Source organism: Alosa pseudoharengus, unplaced genomic scaffold, assembly GCF_046254945.1.
Source record: "Alosa pseudoharengus isolate Yale_2024_CS ecotype anadromous, Long Island Sound unplaced genomic scaffold, YU_APseudo_1.1 YU_APseudo_1.1_scf_24, whole genome shotgun sequence".
In the NCBI taxonomy this organism is placed as follows: Eukaryota; Metazoa; Chordata; class Actinopteri; order Clupeiformes; family Clupeidae; genus Alosa; species Alosa pseudoharengus.
The window spans coordinates 21,176,010-21,198,201 of NW_027468689.1; the positions used below are offsets into that span (position 1 = coordinate 21,176,010).

Below are 22,192 nucleotides of genomic sequence, written 5' to 3' on the forward strand. Positions count from 1 at the left end.
ATCAAAATCTGAAACATGAGCAGAATTGTGTTATGTTAGCCGGCAGGTTGGGAATTATTTAGCCTTCTTTCCCAGCAGTGACACTTCTAGCCTACTGATGGTTATTTCTCGAATTTGAAGAATCCCCATTTCTGTCCACAGAGGGCAGCAGCGCATTGTTTTGAGTCAAGTTTGACGCCATTTCCCCCTGACGTCATGCTTTCTGCCGGTAACTGGGATGAGAAAATCACCAACCGGCCTTTTCAGCTGAGTCCGTCAGCAGGGCAGTATCAGCCGCCAAGAAGGAGAGAAACTATCCTATACAATCCTGCAAAATGATTATCTACAAGGACCTCCTCACCGGTAGGAACGAGATATAAGTCTGTTTTGTGTGGTATTTTTGTATTATGGTGAATTTAAAATGCTTATTTTCATTATTCCATCTTTGTATAATTTTCATGGGGCCTAGCTAGCAAGCATAGCTAGCAAGCTAACTAGCTAGATAGTTACGCCTATATCATGTAGCTAGGTGTTCCCAGTTTTAATCTGAATAAAAACATATTTCAGTGGTTGTCTATGTTGCCGGTTTTGTACATGTTGTTCTAATCTAATGTCAAACTATTTATTTTTCGCCGTGTGGGCAATGGTGACGTTATCTCTTCGTTGAATGAGACCGGCTAAACTTGAGAAAAAAGTAACATAACGTTACCTTTATCATGTTAGCGGCAGGGTTGCCCATTAGCAAGGCATGTGACTAACATGTATGTAGCCAAATAGAAACAATAGTTAAGCGCTGTAGAAAAAACTACTAAATAACCGTAATGTTACCGTAACTATTGTACAACAATCAAAGTTGAAAGACGTAAGAGTAAGGTAATAGATCGGCTAGATTTAATTAAGCTAACGGCGTTAACCAACTCTGCCAACTGTAATGCCGCACAGTTAAATCGGCACCGTATGTTAGGCCTTGCTCTGTGCTTTGCCCTGTGTGTGGTCATGATGATGGCGTTAACAATGCATTTTTATTATTTTTTGATTTATTTTTTTAAGGAGACGAGATGTTTTCGGACATCTACAAAATCAAAGAGACCGACATGATGTACGAAGTTGAGGGAAAGGTTGGTAACGTTTATATGTTAAACATTTGGCTTGATGCAATTTCTCGCACCTATAACTAGGACTCACCGACGTCACGCTGAGGTCCGTTCTCCACCCAACTCTGGAATTCAAATGTCTCATTCAGTGGTCAAACGACTGCACTGACAACCAGACAGCAACTACTTATTGTATTCAAGTTTTGAGACTGTCTCATTTCTTCTGGTTTATGGGTGTTTTAAACATAAAAGATGGTAGAGATGCACACAACATGCTCAAGCCTGAATGTCTTGTTTGTTACAGATGATCTCAAGATCGGTAGGTGACATTGATGACTCGCTTATTGGTGGCAATGCATCAGCAGAGGTCCAGGATGAGGGGACAGAGTCTTCCACTGTCTCTGGAGTTGATATCGTCCTGAACCATAAACTTTCTGAGATGCCCCCCATGGATAAGAAGTCGTACATCGCTTATGCCAAGGAGTACATGAAGGCGTAAGTGAGAGGGGTAAAAGGGGTCTATGAGGTGTGATGAATGTGTTGCTGCAGAGGTGGGTGAAATATTGTGACTCTCCTACAAAGTACTTTACCCCTAACCTGAAGTGTAATTCTGGAGTAATTTGAACCCAGAGTCTTTAATCATGACAACAAGTCAAACACCTTCTGAAAAGCTAAATTACATTGAGTAAAGGAGTGCCGAGTTTGACCGGCTTTAGCGCTTACGGTGCAAGTACTAGGGGCCAATTGCTAAATGTATCCAAACCGCCATTTTTAAACCACTATTAATGCTCAAAATAGCACCAAACGTCTGAGGTAGTATCAATAGGGTCCCTACACATAAAATGAAGCATCAAGCACCTAGTAAGTGTACCGGGAGTTTATTTTAAAGGCTGTTTTACAAAGCTGTATCTTACGTAATATAGTTGGTCAATATTTAGTATTAAATAGCTTAACTAGCTGGGGATGTTTAGTAATATTTAGTGTTTTAGTTTGTGTTTGAGATTTAGTCATTCATCTGGATCTGTTCACCTCAGTGATGAGTAGGGATGGGCATCGATATCGATGTCATTGTCAAGTCTGCTTGTCGATGCGATTCCTTATCGATTCTCATATCGATTCCTGTACCATTTGCTGAACACTTATAGGATGGCTTTGAGAGTTGTTGGCTTTGAATGTCTAATTTAAAGTGGTTTTAGAGAATGAATATCAAGTGTGCAATAACAATACAGAAGTTGAATACTTTAAAATTTCTAAAAAAGTATACATTTGTAAAACAAAGCTTTGTATTGGAATCGTTAGTGGAATCGTTAACGTTTGGATGTGTACGATTCCGATGGATCGGAACATTTGGAACCGGTTCCTTACCGATACCTGGAACCGATTCCCAAGCCTAGTGATGAGGACATTGGCTGACAGTAGTAATGTTGATGGATAATGCTACAGGTATTTCACTTAACCCAGTGCATCAACAGAACATTTAATGGAATAGCTACTCAATCCTTTGCAATTTGCAGATTTGAGAGAAATTTTGATACTAACAGAGCCATCGCCATGTGTAACATGCCAGAGGACAGTGATGCTTACTTAAAACATTGAAAACCCTGACACTAAAAGTTTGTAGTGGCACTAGTTAAGAGTACATTAAAAAAATCACGATTGGATACGTACCACGTACCTCAGTTTAGATCATGGTTTGGTTAATTTACAGTACAGTAAGCCTGTAGGATCGGCTAACCTAATGTTAACTGACAATTTTGCTGATGTGCAACACAAACTAAGTAGGAATTAAGGCTGGGTGATATGGCCTAAAAATTTTTTATTTTTTTGCTCAGCCCTAGTAGGAATAGTATTTTGATCAGGGATTAGAAACAGTTCAAAGAACGAAAAACAAAAACTGGAAAACAAAACCAATATTTTGAATATTATTCAAAAGTCCATAGGCTTGGAAAGTCACCTGCCCACACGGTGTTCCCCCAGACCCCTTAGTCAGATTTTATGAATTGGTGCCCCCCTGTAAAATAGGCTAGACCTACTAGTTGATAAAAAGGTTTTTCAGAACCAGCACTATCTAACTGCCTTTTCTAAGTATGAAGCCTGAATTACTGAAACTGTGTGAAATAACATACACACACACCAGAGACACTAGGAAAATATCTATAGGCCGGTCATGCAGTTGGAAGCACCACGCTAGAGCCCCACTCATGCCGAATTTCTGACCATTACCCAACCGCAATGTGTGTGTTAGACTCCTGCCCGGTCCCGCAATGTGTATGTCCACTCCCTTCTTAATAAGAGATTTCATGGGGTTGTTTCGTTTCCCTGGCCTGCATGTGTCTTGACGCACTGGACATTTATTGACTTCATCTCCATCCTGTCGCTAGGCTACATCCCGATACCGCAGTGTTTTTTTAAAATTTATTTATTTATTTATTTATTTTTTAGCCACCCGTTCCTGCCCGCAGCGAAGTGCAAATAGCCCGCTCCCGGGAGAATTGTGTTGGGTCCCACGGGACCCAATCCCAATGCAGCCCTCTACACCACGCATAGGTTAGGCTATTACAGGGCTTAAAGCAAGAACATTTTCTATGGCTGAAGTTAGGCTATCAGACATTTTTGAAGATATAATATTATTATATAGGCTAATTGGCTACTTTCAAATCTTGCCCCACGTTTGAATTTACCCAGTGTTTTGAACAGTTAGCCTTGTTATCTAATGTGCTTTGATTTAAGTAGTATTGTGCCACCAGCCATAAATCAATTTGTAAAGGCAATGTCCTTTTTAAAGGAACGTTATTAATCGTTTTTCTATAACATTCTAACCGGTTACCATTTAGAGAAGAGACCTTGGAACACTGAAACAGGAATGAAAAAATGTTTTTGCTCAGAATGAACCAAAATGAAAATCATTCTCTGCAGAAATTGTATGAGCGCATTCCTAGAGGGATTGAATTGGCTTTGGAAAGCAATTATGAGTCCGCTTGTTAGTATTTGGTCGTTTGTACTTGCGCCCGCCCCAATGCGCCATCCTGCTTTGCGGCATCCCTGACAGCTCAGTGGGTCTGTATGTGGCTGCACTGGGTTTATATATATGGATGCTAAAGTAAGAGTCCCTGCGCTTTCTGTTGCGTGCCATCCCGTGCCGTAATGGTTTGAAGAAGGGACGACATCCTTTGCAGAGCAGTAACAATTGACTTGCCTCGTTAAAAGTTTGTTTGACTACCATTTTGTATTTGTTGTGAACTAGTTTCTGTTCTTATTTTAATGAAGGTTTTTTGTCAGATTAGGCTTTAATGTGTACGGGAAAAACAACCTGTGTGATTTAGATGGTATTTAGTTTAGTCTTTAGAAGCTGACTTGTGATCTTGTTCCCTGCAATGTATTCTGTGGATATTAATGGTCATTTTTCTCCTTGTGGCTTCAGAGTCAAAAACAAGCTGCAGGAGACCAACCCTGACAGAGTGCAGGCTTTCCAGGACGGTGCAGGGGCTGAGGTGAAGAAGATCATCGGCAAAATCAAGGATTACCAGGTTGGTGACATTGACCATTGCAGTTTTCCCGTCAGCTCATGGCCACCTTACACCAAACAATTTTGATAAGATTTGGGAAAGATTCTTGAAAGATTGTAGTCTTTTAACTAATGCCCCCCCCTCCCTTACTCAAGACGCCAATCTTTCAAGAATCTTTCCCAAATCTTGTCAAAGTTGTTTGGTGTAAGGAGGCCATCAGTTTGCCAAATCGATCCTGAGTAATTTGCCGAAGTGAGGAGCTACTTTAAATGCCCCATAGCAGGAAACCAGTTGGGCATACAACAGATTATGGCATTGAGGGCTTCATCATAAAGCCTTGATCTTTGGCTCATGAGTGGTTGGGGCTTGGTTACCAAATCAGCAGGATGCATTTATGAAATGGTGCTTGGTTGAACATGCAATGATGACATCTTAGGACACCTTTGGAGGTTGCGACCAATGAAACGAATTCTTGGACTGAGTATGTCTTGACCATTGCACTTATGTCAGGGAGATGCCCTAACTGTATTTACCAGTGATTGAGTAGGTAAATAAGTTCATTCCAGTTCTAAAGGTGTTCTGAGAAATGGAAAAGAAATGTACTTCAGCCCCATAACTCAAGTGACTGTGATTGAGGTTTAGAACTCATGAATGCCTGTTTGCTTGTTGCAGTTTTTCTGTGGCGAGTCCATGAACCCAGACGGTGCTTACGGTCTCCTAGACTTCCGTGAGGATGGAATCACACCTTACATGCTGTTCTTCAAGGATGGCCTGGAGGTTGAGAAATGCGTAAGTGTTGCTCCTTCATCTGGTTGTGTGTGCCTTTTTCTCACCTTAAGCATCTACTGATAGACCTGAAGCCTCTCCCAGTGGCATCTGGGTTTGCAATCTGATGCGACAGAAGTTTCCTTGCGCTTTCTGCCCTGTGGCGCTTTCTGTCCTGTGGCAAGGTGTATTGAATAGAGGAAGACAGTCTTTTCTTGTACAAGGGAATTGAATAAGGCTTCTGTCCAGCGGCAGTTTTAACTGTTCGCACTTCGGATGTAGTGTGCAAGTGTTTAATAGTTTCTCTGACTGGGATAAAACTTAAATTGCAATGGTGTGCTTAAAGGCCCATTCACACCAAGAATGATAACTCTAAACAAATATCGTTCTTGTTAATATGAATGACGACGTTCACACAAACTATAACGATAACGACATGAAGAACAATATCGTTGGGGATCACTTTCAGAGCGATTTTGAGAATGATAAAAAGCTAATAGCCAATCGGAACCCATCAAATTTTAGCAGTCACATTCATTAACACAAGACTTTGTTTATCGTTGCTCAGTGTGAACGCTTTTATCGTTATTGTTCTTGGTGTTCTTGGACCCTTAAGACACTTGTGATGGTAATAAACACAAATGTAACTTTTTGCTATAAATCAAAGGTAAATCATGTTAATTGCTGTCACAAATGAGTAAAATTATGTTGAAAAGTTTTCTATTTCTCATACATGCATACATTTCCTCATGTTAAGCTATTCTCATTAGTAATTACTTTATGTTTTTTCTCCTAAACAGTAAATTCTCCAGAGCGGTTCCCGGTTGCCGTCCACTGGTGGCCATTTGGCCGCGGTGACTCTGGCAGAGTTCTCATTCCTACCATCACCATCATCTGCCTGGACTAGCTGCCCTTTTTAAAAGTGACATTGACAAGAAGTTTATCACCTTTTTTTTTCTTTGTTTTGATCTGCCCTAGGGCCCTCCAGTGGTCCTTTATTGGTAGGCTACGGACAGCATTCTTTTGAGGCAAGTGCACTGGGAATATCTGCAAGGCTGTGCACGAAGTTCACTTATTCTATGACTGACTGGAGGACAGTGACTACTTGCTTTGCCGTGTATCTGAGTGCATCAGTTGTACAGAATATTTGCCCCCTTACCCCCCTACATCTGAATCACAGGATTGTATAGGTATTTCTTGGCACCAATTACAACAGATTTGAACTGCTGGCTAAGGATATTTTTCTGGCTGTACTTATGTATTCATAGGTGGCTGGCATGAACACAGCTCCTATAAATGACCATGTACAAGTAAACAAATAAAACGTACCAAACCGTGAATTTCATTGGCCTCTGATTATAGCAAGACAACTGCACTTTTCTACACAAAAATTAAACTAGCCTTAAACTAATGTTGGGAACCACATTTCATTCATATGCCAATTACATACATTTAACATTGGAAGTTTACATGTCTAAGAATGGTCAGTTACCAGTTGTCATGAAACCTTTATCCTTGAAAAGGTGTAGATGAAACAACCAAATGATTAATTCAACCTTGTTGGTGATCTGTGCCTGCCTTTATTTTTTGACATTTTCTTGCATTAGAGATGGTTTGTTCTTCCTCTGCTTGAAGCACACTTGTATTGGTGTAAAATTTGTTAAGTTAGGGTGAATTATACTACTGTGATTGATTACACTTTACTTGACAGTATCAACTTAAGAGTGACACGACACTTGTCATGAACGTGTCATAAACAAGTCAGAAGCATTGTCAAACGTTTGTCATTAAGTGTCATTTGGTTTTTGTCAGGTTAGGGTTCATGTGTTCATGATTATTATGTTGATACTGTCAAGTAAAGTTTTGTCTTGTAATTTCCTAACTATTAGCTGTGGTTTATACATTGATTTTGCTAAATTTCTTCAGCTACAATGTTAATACAGGAGGGTAGTTTTTTTTTTACTTGCATAAAACACTGTCCTGCGGCTTATACACAGAAAATTACTCTAGTCAGATGTGCTTACCAGGCAAAGAAGGAATATATGCTGCAGACCATGGAGAGATACCAGGCAAGAAATGGAGAATCCCTGATTTACACATAATTACCCAGAGGTATTGAAGAGGCACTATATGCGGAGTTCCCACTCTTAAGTCAAATATAAAATTCCATGATTTACCTGAATTTCCATGACTTGGTATTTAATGAAGGATATAATACTGACCAATAATTTCACAGCAGCTGCGTAGCATTCAAGAATCTTACTTTTTTAGAGCGTGTGATTAATAAATGGCCATTGAATAAACTAAGTTGGGGTACTCAATCAAGTAGTAAAGCTAAAAACCAGATATACGCAAGTTCTGCTTCGAAATTTGTATCAATGTATTTTGCCAAGTAAATTTTAAACGGCTACAACAAAATTCCCTGACTTTCCATGCCTGGAATAGACATTCCAAAATTCTATGACCCGTGGCAACCCTGTATATGATTTTTAGTCTAAAACAAGCGAGTTGGCTACCTAAAAACCTTCCACCCTTTTCTCCTTTCTCAAACTACATTCACAGAATGTCTGACAGTTCTTGCAAATACAAAAAATCGCCTCATAACAGTTTCACCTCAACACACAACAATGGCAGAGTACTGATTCAATGTGTGATTGAAGTGTTCTCTTAATTTTTCTGAGCAGTGTATTTGAGCTGCCTTTGTTCTGTTTCCACATGTAATGAGTCCTTTGTTAATCCCTCGTCAGCTAAACAATAAAATAAATTATACATTTCATAAGCAAAATTAGTCCAATAGCTCTCCACTGACAACATTAGATATATACACCACTGATTTACATTAAGGGGAAATTTATTATTCAAATTTTGTTTTACTTTAACGTATAGAAAATAAAAAAGGTCAGATACATGTGTCAACACAACCTGATGCTAATCAAAGTGAATGACGGTCTATGAAAAGACTAGGCGTGGTCCACCTTTATTTGACATCTCACAAAACCCCTTTCAATAACCAGACTTTGGGCTCTGGCTGTTCGGTGATAATGTATTCTAAAGGAACTCTCCTCCACTCTACGGAAGACAAGCAGTTATTTTATCTTTTTTTTTTAAACAATTTAAGGCCTTTCAAAAAAAACCTCCTTTACTTTGCCTATTCTAGTTAAACACAAGGTCATCCCTGTTGGCTCATCCTTAGACGAGTGCAGTGGACAGTGGACTTCTCGTGGGTGTAGGAAGAAGGAACAAAGTCTTTACACCACACAAACACACAAGGGGCAGGAGTGGGGTAGACCATGGAACTCCATCCAAACTGTTTTCCCCGATATCTGGACAACCCGGACCCTGCCCTGCATCCACTTGAGATGGTTGAAGTCCTAATCATCTCTGATGTGCTCACTCACTCTTCTCCTCTCCTTGGTAGTGCCTGTATTCTGGCTTAAGCTCCCAGGTGTTCTTGTGGGTGCCCTTCACATTGTAGATCCCAATGTCACGAAGAATCTCTTTCAAGTAGATCTACAGTGACAGGACAGACTTTTTCTCAAAATAAGGTGGAAACAAAAACACCTCTGGAAGCTCTGGACATCAGGGCTAGTCCACTAAGAACCACACACTTCTTTCCCAATCGTAACTATTTTCATGGTTGACTAAAATGTGTGTTTTTTTGTGTCTTGTCTTTCAACATGGTGCTGACCAAGAGTGTGTGTGTGTGTGTGTCACAATGTGCATTATATTGATGTATGACTTGTAATCTGTCTTGTCTGTTAAATGTTGTTGGATATTAAACTGTGCCCTGCCTAGAGAGTGCAGATGTAAGTTAGCCTAAGGCCAACTCTGGTACAATGCATCAAATGGCAACATTTATGTACATGGTCCCTAACAAATAAAATTAATATATTAAAAAATGAAATAAAAACAAAAAGCTACGTACCACTGGCTGCTTGGTGATGTCCACCAGGTCTTTGATGTTGTAGTACTGATGCTTCTCAAACGCAGAGAAGAGCATGTCTAGTACCTGCTGCTTATCTAATCGGGCCCTTTTGCCTTCCTCCTTCTTTTTCCTCTCATACTCGAGCTACACGCACGCACGCACACACACACACACACACACACACACACACACACACACACACACACACACACACACAAACAAACACAAACATTTGTCCTGAAGTTCTATATACTTTTTAATAAGTATAATAGGCACAAGAGATTCATATTTGCTACTTACATTGTATGCGTGATTTGCAACTGGCTTGTAATTGGTAGTTACAGCTTTGTCCAGTTGCTGAGACAGGCGGACTGGTTTGGTGGACTCCTCAATCTGAAGCCTGTAATAAGAGAAAAGCAAGCAAATAAATCCAGGATGCAGGCAGTGTACAGGCTTTTCAAATCTACATGTGAAAGTGCTTTAGAATGAGAATCAATACGTCACGTCAATTTGATGTTTCATATGGATTTCAATAGGATGTGTTGGTATGTGTATAAGAGTGGTGCAATGACCACGTACTTCTTCAACTTCATGTAGTTCTCACTGACGGCTGGACGACATTCAGCCCTCTGCACCACAACGCCCTCCAGAGCTAGTTTGTCTTGGGGAGCACAGAGACAAGTCACACACAGTACACATGCTTGGGCAACACAGTGCATTCTGGGTCATGGGGCTCATGGCCAGATAACCCCTCTGTACTGGGGAGATCAGTTGCTTTCTTGCAATTGATTATATGCTCATACAGCACACACACCTAATCACTTGTCCAGTAACCAATCCAAAGGAACACTGACAGCCTTCAAGACATGCTCTGGTCCCCAATACATGACCATCACCACCTCTCTTTCTCTCTCTGTTTAACCTCCCTGTATCAGGGTCATAGACTTGTATTGGCTATGGCCATATTTCTCTGGTTTGATTTTAACTGAAAGAAGGTCTCATTAGAACTGGACCCTTTCCAAGGTTTACATAGGCCACTTAAAACCACTCTCTGACACTTGAGCGCCACACACACACACACACACACTCCTGAGCCTCCTCAGTCTCCTCCAGCTTGGGCGGCGGCGGAATGAGGACTCACCTGGGCCCGTCCCGGGCCCTGAGGTGCTGCCGTCGGCCTCTGACTGGCCTGAGGGAAGGATGGCAGAGTGAGATCTACGGCAGGACAGGCCCCGTTTGCCTGCCAGCCACACATCCGCATAGTGACACACGCACTCATATACGCACACACACATATTCCACACCACACAAAAATGAATGGGATCTCTCCCTCTCTCTCTCTCCATACAAACATCCATACATTCACACCGAGTCACATTAAAAACACAGAAACACCACACCAACGCAAGCTCTAAGCATCACACACACACACACAAGCACTAGTGAAAACACAAATACAACACGTCACACAAAAGCACCACTGCACACATGCCACAGACATGGCCCATACACACACACACCTGCCCCATACATACAAGCAAGCAGCACACAGACAGGGAAGTGATAAAAATGGCACACACACACACACACACACCACCACCACCACCAACAACAACAACAACAACAAGAAGAAGGCACACAAGCTACACACAGGCATCAGCAAAGCAAAGAGAGAGCAATAAGGAGCGGAGATTCCACTCGCCACAACCACCTGATTCACACCTGGCTTAACTAGACTGGCTCCAGCTTTGCTGCACACTCACAAGTGTATGAACACACACACACTCCACTGTCTACCATCAAAAACTCATGAGTAGGGTTAAGTCAGCAAGCAGTTTCTTATTCCCATGCTTGGTCACACACGCGCACACACGCACAGCAATCCCAACACACAGAGAAATCAACACCACACCAATCACTGATTGCATTAAATAATTTGATTGGTTCAATGGGTTTTTAAATCAGCCCCAACCACAGCACACTGAAGGTGGGGGCTAGGGGGGCCCAGCAAAGGGCCAATCAGATATCAACAGCACTGCACAGAAGCAGAGACGGCTAAAGCGGCGGCAAGCTCGAGATCAACGGATCATGGTCCGGCCTGGCGCCGGCAGAGAAGGGCAGAGATTAAGGTGAAAATGAGTAGACAACAATGGAAGCGAACGGAAAACGAATCCGCCACCACCGCACATTTATCACTTACCACAAGGTGCTACTAGAGGGAGAGAATGTGAGTAACAAGGACAGTATTCATTTCAAGTTAACTCCATTACCAAACACAGAAGGAGCTTTGCTGTGTTCTACTGGTCAATTGCGAAAATGTTTTATCTACCTACAGTCTGGATGAGCAAGAGGGAAAGCCCATCATGTTAATCTCATGGGACTCCTTAGACTTGACATGGGTCCACTGAGCCCAGTAAAGACTACATTTTTGTGCAAATCCACAAGCATACAGATACAGTCCTCCTGAAAAAAGCTCAATAATAACAAACTTTCCCAGTCCCCACACATGAACATCAGTCAAGGATGGGGAGAGATGGGTCCTTACCTGAAGCCGTCTCAGTGAAAACTGCAAGTGTCTGCCCTCCGACAGTCTGCATAGTGAACGGATGCTCTCGGGGTACGTTGACCTGAGTCGCCTTCTCCCCTGAGCTCTCTAGAATGGTCAGTTCTTCATTTAGGGTGAAGGAGACCTGCAGAAATGAACAGACCACAACAAGCAGACCATGAACAAGAACAACCACTTCCAAGTGGTTAAACAGTACAAATGTTACATGTGACCAAACATGTCAGTAATGACAAATCATCTAGCAATCTGTTTGAAAACGTAACACTTCAAAACATTAATTTCGATTACATTTTGAACTCTGGGACATGACTTACCTCTGCTTTCCCTTGGTTCCTGAAAAAGAGAATAAACAGCATTTCTAAAGGAATTTGCAAGTGATCATACAGAGGGTTAAATTATGTTATTTCGATCACTTGCTTTACAATCAACATTACGTTACTTGGAAATGCGTAGTTTCCCCACTTCGCCCCTGCCTGTTGCTTTGGTCCATTGCTGTGCAAGGTATTTAGGAACCTGTATGTGGATAGATGTACAGTAGAGTAGATTGTGGCACATGTAATACGATGCATCAACTAGCTAGAGCTTATGTTAAATTAAAAATGTTCTCGTTAACGTTACACCAATCCGATGACTGACGTTTCAGTCTGACGTTAAGTTAACGTACAGTCAACATAAAGTCAATGTAACTTTCTCGAGCTTAATGTGACAGCTAACAACATACAACTTCTAACTTGCATACTACAAACAATGTGCATGTGACAAATACAACATAACTGTTACATGAAGACAAGCAAGCTAGCATAGGATACTTAGCCAACATAGCACTTGTCGTGAGGTGTTACTAACGTTAGCTAATAAACAAAGAGGCTCTCTCACTTTTACAAGCCAGACGCCAGTATTCTGTTTAGCTCCAGTTAGATCTACGTCTCCCTTGTCTGACATACTGAAATAACGCGAATATATAAGTAACACACAGAATTTCTTTCTAAACTTAATTATTAGCAACTGTTAGTAACGTTATCCCACGTTCCCTCTTCCAAAGAGGGCTGGCACTTGTAGTTATCTACGGCAGCACTATGTGGCCAAAATTAACGCGACATGAGAAAGCGCTAGCGAAAATGCGTCAAAATAAAAGTAACCTAGGTTAAAATCGAGTTGGAAAGTATGTTCAACGTTTTGCCAGATATAAATGTGCCGCTTACGCCTGGGTAAATACATCTGTAAGTCTTGTAATTATAGCAGAGGCATCTTTCAAATTATTCTGTTGTGTCTGAAAAGTCTAATTTGTATGTGCATGTTGTCAGGGATGGATTAGGCTACTGAACAGGCCTACAGGGGCCCAATGGCTCAGGGGGCCCTGAATCCCAAGACTCTGTGTGAGGTTGCAACTATGTTCTCAAACCCAGATTTTGAATTTGCCGCTCAATGGTGAATAGTCAAATAATGGGTTATCTTATCACCCCTGATATCTGAATGCCTCAGTCAAATAACAAAGATGATAATCATGCTTTTTACAGCAAGATGCCTTGATGTTCATGGTATGATGCCCCCAGACCCCCCTACCTTAGCTGAGTAACAAACTTTCTGAGGTGGGCAGCCTAGGGGGGCCCTTTTCACATCTGTGCTGCCCAGTGGCTCATAATTTGTCCATAGTACACAATGCTGAAAGTCGAACACGCCCACTGATTTGACGTTACAGAACACAAAGAAAGAATATTCCCTTCCTTCAGAAACAGGTGTTGTTATAACCTCTCTGTACACTTTCAAAGTTTACAATACTTCGGTTTGTCTGTAGGGACATTCACCACACTACCACAGAAGTATAACTAGATGTACCGCAGAGCGGTACAAAATATGACCGCCGCCCAGTCCAGCACATTTTTTCCACAAAAATAAATCACGCTGAAAGGCCTACAGTATATGATTCTAACTGTCTCACTAAATTGCATTATCCACACTCAATTCTCACTGATATCTGCTAGACAACAAGTACCAAAACATGATTAGTTCATAGATTTCACATGTAAAAAAATTATTTTATACAACCCCACCTCCATCTTGCCTGTTCATAATTCTGAGAAATTCTTGAATTGTGTGCATGTGTGCATGTACATGTTTATGTTATGTGTGTGTGTGTGTGTGTGTGTGTGTGTGTGCGTGCTTGTGTGTGTGCCTGCGTATGTGCCTGTGCATGCAAGCGTACATATGTCTACTGTGTGAGTATGTGTTATACGTATGATTACTGTGAATGTATGTGTGTGTGTGTGTATCTGTTTGTGCACATGTGTGCACATGAAATGGGTTAACATGACCCCTGGAGGCAAACATACGGAAAAAAATGGTCATCCTAGTCCCTACAGTTCTCAAGATATTCACAGAGAACTGGGTCTGCCCTACCCTCCTTTCGGGGGGTCCAGTCCAGCGGGGGGGCTACAGATCGAAAAACGACGGTTCCATGCTATCCATGTGGGGTTACATGCCCACCAAGTTTCGTGTACCCCGGTCTTTCAGTGTCCCGGGAATCATTGACGGAAATTTGAGCATGCGAAAAATTTTGCGCGGCGGTCATAATAACAAATAAAAGCATAGAAGGGCAATATAGTCAAAGAATAGTTCAAAAGGTAGAGATCATAATATTACATTACATTACATTTGGCTGACACATTTTTAACCAAAGTAATAAAAAGAAAATATAAAACACACAATGTAAAATTGTTTAAAAATAAAGAATAATTAGTAAGCAAAAAAAAAAAAAAAAAAACCCAGAGGCAAATAAAAGGTAAAAGGTAAAAGGTAAGGTAGAATAATTTTCAAGGCAGATTCAGAATTTGTAACTCAGCGCAGTTAGCAGAAAGCATCTGAGAACAGTTTGGTCTTAATTTAAAACTGGCTATAGTTGGGGGCTTTTTGATGCCATCCGAAAGTTGGTTCCAGAGCTAAGCCGCATAGCAGCTAAAAGCTACTTCACCATGTTTAGTTCTAACAGTGGGTTTTACTAACTGATTTTTCACCTGGGACCTGAGAGGACGAGAAGGTGTGTACTGCTGAAGCATGTCAGGTATTTAGGTCCTGCTCCATTTACTGATTTATAAACAAGCAATAGTGCTTTAAAGTCAATTCTGTGACTTACTGGAAGCCAATGCAGGGGCTTAAGAATTGAAGTAATGTTGTCAGTTCTTTTTAGTTTTTGTTAGAATCCTAGCTGCTGCATTTTGTATCACCTGAAGCTGTTTAATAGTCTTTTTAGGAAGGCCTGTGAACAGTCCATTGCAGTAATCAACCCTGCTGGAGATAAATGCATGAATGAGTTTTTCTAAGTCATGTTTTGACATCAGCCCTCTAAGTTTGGCAATATTTTTGAGGTGGTAAAAAAAATATTGTCTGTTTGTCTGTCTACATCACTCCATTACTTGCCAACTATGAACAGACTGACTCTGAGAAATGTGTATCAACATTCCATGAATCCCAGACTTTGTGGATGAAGAAATTGCTGGACGGATGATGGGTGATGGCGACAGAGATGGAGCTGTGAATAAAGATTATATTCAAAGATGCCTAAATGATGAAGATCCACATGGATACATGGATAAGACTTATTTTACTGAACAGGAAGTGGAGAACACCAAACTTAATGGTAAGAAAATCATTCTCTGAGTTACATTTTTTAGTGATTAACAGCACTTGACAATCTATTCCTTAAAATCAGTGACATTTTTGTGTTTATGTGTGACTGTTAATTTCAGACATATTCCAAGGCACAATTGGCTGACGGCCGTCGCAACATGCTCTACCAGTAGCCTGAATGCCTAACCAAAGAACCGAAACAGATTCTTAGATTGATTCTCACTTTTTCTGCAGGTTATAGGAGTGAGAGTCAAGAGAGCACTGACCACAGCAGTAGTGAAACAGGGGCCCCAGCATCCACATGAAGTGGCGTTGGACTACATATTCACCATGCAGCAGCTCACTCCAGGCAGGCTCTCAGGCAGTCAGCACCGCCGTTTCCACTGTAAGTGAGCCACATGCACGCCCCGAACGTGGCCAAACCTAGTTCTGTCCAAAAGCAGACCTGACCGGACCTTCCCAAACAGGAGAGAGAGAGAGAGAGAGAAAGGGATGGGGAGAAGGAGGTATGGAGAGAGAGGGAGGCAAGGGGGAGAAGAGAGAAACATGTCACTGTTGCTCAGAAGAATGTGGGGAGTTACATGTAGTTTTTGTTGCATTGAGTTTAAAACCATGGCATATCTGAAAACACATCTGACCATTCATACCTCACCTTTGCTCTGACTGTGGTAAGGCTTTTCGAATGAATGCGACTTTGGTGAGCCACACACGTGTGCACGCAGGGGAACGACCCTATGGCTGCTTCATCTGTGGGGAGAGGTTCATCCAGCAATCGGCCTTGGTCTCTCATAAGCGATTGCACACTGTTGAGAGACCCTACTTGTGCTCCTTCTGTGGTAAAGGGTTTCGCTTTTAGGGGGCCATTGTTGGTTTATATATGGCTTCATACCGGAGAGCGTCCGTACAAGTGTGAAGTCTGCAAGAAAGGCTTTATGCAAATGTTTACTCTAAAAAAAGCTTTTTACTGCCGGCATTTTGAAAGTTTGACCACAAGGAGAGTTTTGATTTTAGTTTTTTTATTCAAATGGAATAAAATGCTGAAAGAACATATCTGAGAAATTGCCGTTTCTACATATCACATGACAGTCATAAGCCTTTGATTTTTTGTAAAGGTTCTTGAAACTACCTCTGCCTCAACAAATAAACCAGCCTGAAGATACAAATGTTTACGCTTGCACATGCACTTACTGCTTTTCTCAAGTGTCTTGAATCTGATACTAATGTAAATAACAATAAAATACACTATATTTAACAACCTTAAAGCCAAAGTCATATATGATGTAGGTAGTGAGTAGCACCAGTGTCACCAATTTGCAAATGTATATCCACACCAGAAACTCGTGTGTTGTGCGATACTGCAATATTATCTGCTCTTAGTGGAGAGGAACGGCTAAGATCAGCCAAGAAGAATCCATAAATGCCACTGATAACTGGACAACCTAAAAGTTAATGGTAATTTCAATTTTCTATGTGTGTAGAGCTCTTGTGGCATATTTATCTTTAAAACCACCTTAAATCACAACTGATGCAGGGCATGAAGCTTCCAACTGCATAGCCATTGTTATCTCCACTGTTGAAATTTATGAACAGTAGTAACAAAGTATTAACCTGGCCCTAGCCAGATGAATGTCGTTCCGCTTAGCTCCGCCTAGCTTCACTCACACAGGATGAGTGGAGCTAGGCGGAGCGAAATTCATCTGGCTAGGGCCAGGTTAACAAAGTATACCCACTGAGAGTGAAAGCTGTGGGAGCCACAGTAAGCTCAATTTCAGTAACGAATGGAAGAGAAACAAATCGATACACATTTCTCGAGGCAATTTCTCTCTGGAAGCTTCAAATGCACAATGTCTAATATTTGTCTTAGATTTCCCTCTGGAAGCTTTTAAATGCACAATTTCAAATAGACCCGTTTCTCATGCCCCCAGAGTGTAGCACTGCACTGTAGCTGCCTGGCTGCAGCAACTCGAGCCAGGTAGCACCATTGTGTGGACACTAAAGCAGGACAGACTGGGAGTAAACTACATGACAGACAGGCCTAATGCCCTCGTAGTGACAGGACGAGGTGTTGGGACAGATCTCCCTGTCAGACATGTTAGTCTTCCCTAAGTTCATTTAGAATGATATAATATGTAATTGAAAGATAAAAACAAAATATGTTAAATGTCTAACATGACTGAGCCCAGGGTGAATGGACAGATTGGTTTGCAGTCTAATCAACCCACAAATGCACTTAGGTAAGACCAACGTGTTTGACACATTTATTTCAATGATGTTCAAAGTAAATTACATGATTACCACACAACACATAGTGTAGACAGAGGACAACACATACAATGACATTATTAAGATCATTGCATGCATGTGTGCACGCACACACACACGCACACATGTTTGTAATTTGTACAACTATGAATAAATTCAGATCTAAATACTCTGGATGAGAGTGGATATTTAGCAGATTTGCAAAAATAAGAATTGATAAAAAAAACAGACCAGGAAAATATAAGTAAGTGTATCTGAATGTTTGACAATAAAGAATTTTTAAAAAATGAAGCATACAGAAAATATAAAAAAGAAGACCACCAACAACAGAAAGTCTTGGTCATGAATTGAAGATTGACACATATCAACACATTAAAACAATTCTGCAGCCTTGGTATCAAATGTATATGTATATGCAACACAGAGTCAAATACAATGTTTTATATGGCTTTTTCTCTTTGAGAACAATATACTAACCTCCTAATGCAACTGAACTGATATTCTAAACACACACATGAACCCAAGAAAGACTCGCACTGCTGGCAGGTGGCAGTTGAATGTGTGCTGGCTACAGAAACATACGATCTTTACTATGCGAGAACCGCGTGTTCAGCTCCGCAGACTTCTTCAGCAGGCTCTTCTTCTGGGCCTCATCGAAGCGGTTGACCTGCAGGTCTTGGTCACGGTCAAAGGCCCTCCTCTCTACTGGCTTCTTGCCCTCCTCCTCCGCTTTCCTCTTTAAGTTCTTGGTGTGCATTTTGATGAGAGACTCCCCACGTTTGGACTCCTATTTTAAAATAAGTAATATGTGAAATATTTCTGATATTAACTAATGCCACATAATAACTAGATCATATTAACAAGAGCACACATAAGACTCTGTTTGTTGTGTCAAAAGTAAAAGTAAAATGTACCACTTTTATCCCATTAGTGCACCATATCCAAACTCTGATTGTTTAATGCAAACATAAGTGTAACATCCTTCGAACCTCAATTGCCCATAGGTAGCACACTAGCAAGACTGCCAAGACTGATTTGGCCAATGCAAGAACATTATGAACAAGACTGAAAGAACAATTTATAACACATAAAGACCAAGAAACTACGGTTTCTTTGCATACTACTCATCTTCTATTTCATTTCTATCACTCTCAGTTCTGTCACCACAACAGTATGCGTCACTGTCACCATTTATAAAATGGCATCCAAAAAAAGAAAAGAAAAAAGACTCACATTGTATTTGGCCACTTTCTCTGCCATTTCAACATCCTTCCGTGGGAGACATGGCGCCTCCTTTGTCGACTCCTCACTTTTCTTCCCTTCCTGACGCTCCTATGAAGCAGATTACATACTAGTTAGAAACATCAATGCAAATAACAAACCAAGAAAATACGTCTGGCCAATTAGGCATAGGTGAGTATAATGCCAAGCAAACACTGAGATTTTGACACGATTTTAGCTTTGAAACAGTTATAATAACAAACGTTTTAGCTTTTAATCAGTTATAATAACAAACGTTATAATAGCGCCGAATTCCTGTTTGTTTGTTTGATTTGTTGTGTAGTTTGAGCGGGCTCACAAAATGGTACACAAAAATCATGGTTCAGTGTGTACCTCAGTTTTGAAGTCACAGTTTGGTTAATTTTCGGTACAGTAACCTAAGGTACTGCTAACCTAAAATTCACAGGCAATATTGCTGAACAGTATTTTGAAAAGGTGTCAAATGTGTTTTTACGTTAGGTGTCTAAATTTACATATGATTTGCCACTTAATGAGTGGGAATTTGAATTAGAAACATAGTCTGCAAGCAAAAAAGCCTACTGTTGATGACACAACGTTCCAGCTCCACATCAGTCCGATTGGATTTCTGGCATGCCCGAAATTTTTATTGGCCGTCTTGTAGCATGAGCAGTCGAACGTAGTGTGAATACAGCAATTGTGTAGTGCGATCTACCATGTCGCATGCAAATGAAAACAAACGCACAGTGTCTGCCCAGCATAAGAGGAGAATATGGCTGAAACAGATCATTTGGGACATACAGGAAAAGGAGTGCCTCTAACAGCTCACTTGATAGCATCTCTAGAGGCTTCTCAGTATTTGAGTATCATATTAGAAGGATGAATTCAGCATGAGTAAGGCATCATAGAAACATTAACGGAAGCTTAACAGCACAACCCATTCAGTGGCTTAGGCGTTCTCACCCTGGCCTTGCGCTCCCTATCTGCTGGGGTATCCGTCCAAAGGCTGCGGTCCTTGGTCTCTGGGCCTGCCTTCTTCTTAAACGTGCGGGCACCCAGCCCGATGTGCTGCAGCACCGGGGGCAGCTCAGTCATCCAGGTCTCCCTCTTCACCTCCTCAGGACCATCCTGCACATACAGCCATGTAGAGTCACTTTAAACGCAGACTAAAAACATTTAGGGCACCCTTTTCCAAAACAAGGTAGACATCACATCAATAATGACTGCATTTAGACTTCCATTGCACCGATCACACAAACATCAAACAGAGAAGGACCAGCACATGCCTGCTAAAAACTCACGTTTACGCCAGTTAGTTTGTCTTTCATCTTCTGAGCGCGTCTCTCGATGTCCAGGGCGACGGAGTTAAGAGATGCCCTATCCCCTTTAAAAGGCATTGGCCCGACAACTTCATCATCTTCATCATCCTCCTCACTGCCTGAGGACTCAGGCTTATAGCCTGGGGGGAGGGCAGGGCCCAAGATTCCTCCTCCATCTTCATCATTTGCTTCCTCGTCTTCATCCCTTGGTCTGCAGAAGCCCGGAGGCAGCGCGGGTCCCAGCAGAGGTGGTCTGTGTACAGGAGAAAAAAAACAAAAGGTCCAATCGTCAGCCAATGGAAATTGCACCACAGTATCACTCTTCCTTCACTGGCCTGTCTTCTACCCACAGTGCTTTATGGTGCCAAGTAAATTGTGCACATGGTGGGGAGGTGGTAGCATAGCACTTGAATTTTCCCTTGGGGATCAATAAAGTATCTATCTAGTGGGTAAGGAGCTGGGCTATCATGCAGTAGCCTAAAAAATTGCGGGTTCAGGCTTCCACTGCTGTGCCCTTGAGCAAGGCACTTCATCCCAAGTTGCTCCGGGGACAATGGATAAATGTATATTAAATGTAGCTGTTGGTCCACAGGATGCGAAACTAAACAGGACTCATCAATTAAGCCAAGCAACATTATTTGATTTCTCCATGCCCAGTTTTTATATTTGCATGCCTATGTGATTGTTGACCTGTCCTATTACATCCATAATCTACAGTAGGCTACATGAACAAGCTGTTACCTTATCCTCTAGTAATAGTGGCAATAGTAAGATAATGCAAAAACCTGATTATGGATTGTAACTCTAAAATGCTCCATTTTCTGGCATGTTTGTTTGCCTCTCAAGGTCCATCACCTGTTACCCCAAATTATCTTTTCAGATGATCAGAGTTTCTTACCTGTCAGGTGACATTTGTTTCTTTTGATATCCAGGAGGAAGAGCTGGGCCAAAAAATCCATCATCATCATCATCATTAGCTCCCAGTGTCTCACCTGAACCAATATCCACTCTTAGTTTTTTTCTGAAAGTAATAAGATCAGAAGAACCATGACAACGCCCCTATTCTAATGCCTACACTCTCAAACTCAGACAACTTTTACGTGTGATTATTAGCGTAAATAATAATAACAACAATAACAATAATTAAACAATTTGATGCAAAACTAACCTAGATCTGGGACTACATTTTGACGAGCTGCTTTTCCCTCTTCTATAGGTCTCTTCTTCGTCGTCAGAGGAACTGGACGAGAAATCTGCTCTGTACACAGGGGGCAACGCTGGACCTATGGCTTTAATATGCCGTGGAGAACATTATTTACAGTATGCAAACTACAAAATAGCTCCATTATAATGAGGAGAGCAGATTGCAGTAACTCACGAGGTTCCTCGTCAGATTCATCCCCCTTAGTCGTCTGAAACATCGGCGGCAACGCAGGTCCTATTAAATCTGGATCCGACATTGCATCAGCTTTTCTTTCGCCAAATAAATAGCTACATTAAAGTAACTTTACTTGAACAAAACAGCGTTTTCTGGAGATCTCTTACTTTATCCTTTCACCTTTCTCCCCGGAAGTAAATTTCATTGCTCCCTTTTGTCCCATATCCTAGATAGAAGGTCTGTATCGCCATCTAGCGGTCAGTCTTTTGCATTAGCAATCCAATGGATGACGAGGGGGACCTTGTTGTGGAGACAAAGGCACATTTCTAAAATACTAATGAATACCATCAGAGTATTCATTAGTTAACATTTTAATGCTGTTGTTGTTGTGGTCATGAGGAAACATGACAACGTTGGTGAAGATCAGATGATACTCTCAGACAGTAGGCCTACCTCATTTTGATGTGATTAGTTCCTCTCCATCACACTAGGGGGCGAAAACGCACATTTTTGCACACACGGAAGAGTCGTCGGT

The 22,192-nt window shown here is 41.4% G+C and overlaps 3 protein-coding genes and 1 non-coding gene across 4 annotated transcripts; 2 read left to right on the forward strand and 2 right to left on the reverse strand.

Annotated features, from left to right (window-relative positions):
- Positions 1-209: 209 nt before the first annotated feature.
- Positions 210-6,684, forward strand: tpt1 (tumor protein, translationally-controlled 1). The gene is made up of 6 exons (XM_076303444.1): positions 210-342; positions 1,030-1,097; positions 1,378-1,568; positions 4,495-4,600; positions 5,252-5,368; positions 6,145-6,684. Exons 1-6 carry the CDS (start codon positions 315-317, stop codon positions 6,145-6,147), a joined length of 513 nt encoding a protein of 170 aa, XP_076159559.1. The 5' UTR covers positions 210-314; the 3' UTR covers positions 6,148-6,684.
- Positions 4,996-5,065, forward strand: LOC143142733 (small nucleolar RNA SNORD58). Its single transcript, XR_012990973.1, has one exon. It is a non-coding gene; the product is annotated as a small nucleolar RNA SNORD58 (small nucleolar RNA).
- Positions 6,685-8,177: 1,493 nt separating the features above from the next.
- Positions 8,178-12,891, reverse strand: gtf2f2a (general transcription factor IIF, polypeptide 2a). Its single transcript, XM_076303443.1, has 9 exons — positions 12,712-12,891; positions 12,275-12,348; positions 12,150-12,168; positions 11,815-11,959; positions 10,411-10,458; positions 9,849-9,930; positions 9,570-9,669; positions 9,270-9,413; positions 8,178-8,854 (listed from the first exon to the last, which is right to left on the reverse strand). Exons 1-9 carry the CDS (start codon positions 12,775-12,777, stop codon positions 8,735-8,737), a joined length of 798 nt encoding a protein of 265 aa, XP_076159558.1. The 5' UTR covers positions 12,778-12,891; the 3' UTR covers positions 8,178-8,734.
- Positions 12,892-17,694: 4,803 nt separating this feature from the next.
- On the reverse strand, positions 17,695-21,866 carry gpalpp1 (GPALPP motifs containing 1). Its single transcript, XM_076303445.1, has 7 exons — positions 21,658-21,866; positions 21,448-21,568; positions 21,178-21,300; positions 20,262-20,532; positions 19,924-20,088; positions 18,955-19,053; positions 17,695-18,508 (listed from the first exon to the last, which is right to left on the reverse strand). Exons 1-7 carry the CDS (start codon positions 21,737-21,739, stop codon positions 18,290-18,292), a joined length of 1,080 nt encoding a protein of 359 aa, XP_076159560.1. The 5' UTR covers positions 21,740-21,866; the 3' UTR covers positions 17,695-18,289.
- Between the last annotated feature and the right edge of the window lie 326 nt (positions 21,867-22,192).

Excerpts from the sequence above, each read along its gene's own strand:
- tpt1 (XM_076303444.1), top strand. The coding sequence starts at position 315 with ATGATTATCTACAAGGACCTCCTCACCG. Across the intron at positions 1,569-4,494 it reads GCCAAGGAGTACATGAAGGC|AGTCAAAAACAAGCTGCAGG; the intron begins GTAAGTGAGAGG and ends TTGTGGCTTCAG. Across the intron at positions 4,601-5,251 it reads GCAAAATCAAGGATTACCAG|TTTTTCTGTGGCGAGTCCAT; the intron begins GTTGGTGACATT and ends TGCTTGTTGCAG.
- gtf2f2a (XM_076303443.1), bottom strand. The coding sequence starts at position 12,777 with ATGTCAGACAAGGGAGACGTAGATCTAACTGGAGCTAAACAGAATACT. Across the intron at positions 12,349-12,711 it reads CTGGCGTCTGGCTTGTAAAA|GTTCCTAAATACCTTGCACA; the intron begins GTGAGAGAGCCT and ends ATCCACATACAG. Across the intron at positions 9,670-9,848 it reads AACTACATGAAGTTGAAGAA|GCTTCAGATTGAGGAGTCCA; the intron begins GTACGTGGTCAT and ends CTCTTATTACAG.
- gpalpp1 (XM_076303445.1), bottom strand. The coding sequence starts at position 21,739 with ATGTCGGATCCAGATTTAATAGGACCTGCGTTGCCGCCGATGTTTCAG. Across the intron at positions 20,089-20,261 it reads ACAAACTAACTGGCGTAAAC|GATGGTCCTGAGGAGGTGAA; the intron begins GTGAGTTTTTAG and ends CTGTATGTGCAG. Across the intron at positions 19,054-19,923 it reads ATAGGGAGCGCAAGGCCAGG|GAGCGTCAGGAAGGGAAGAA; the intron begins GTGAGAACGCCT and ends TCTGCTTCATAG.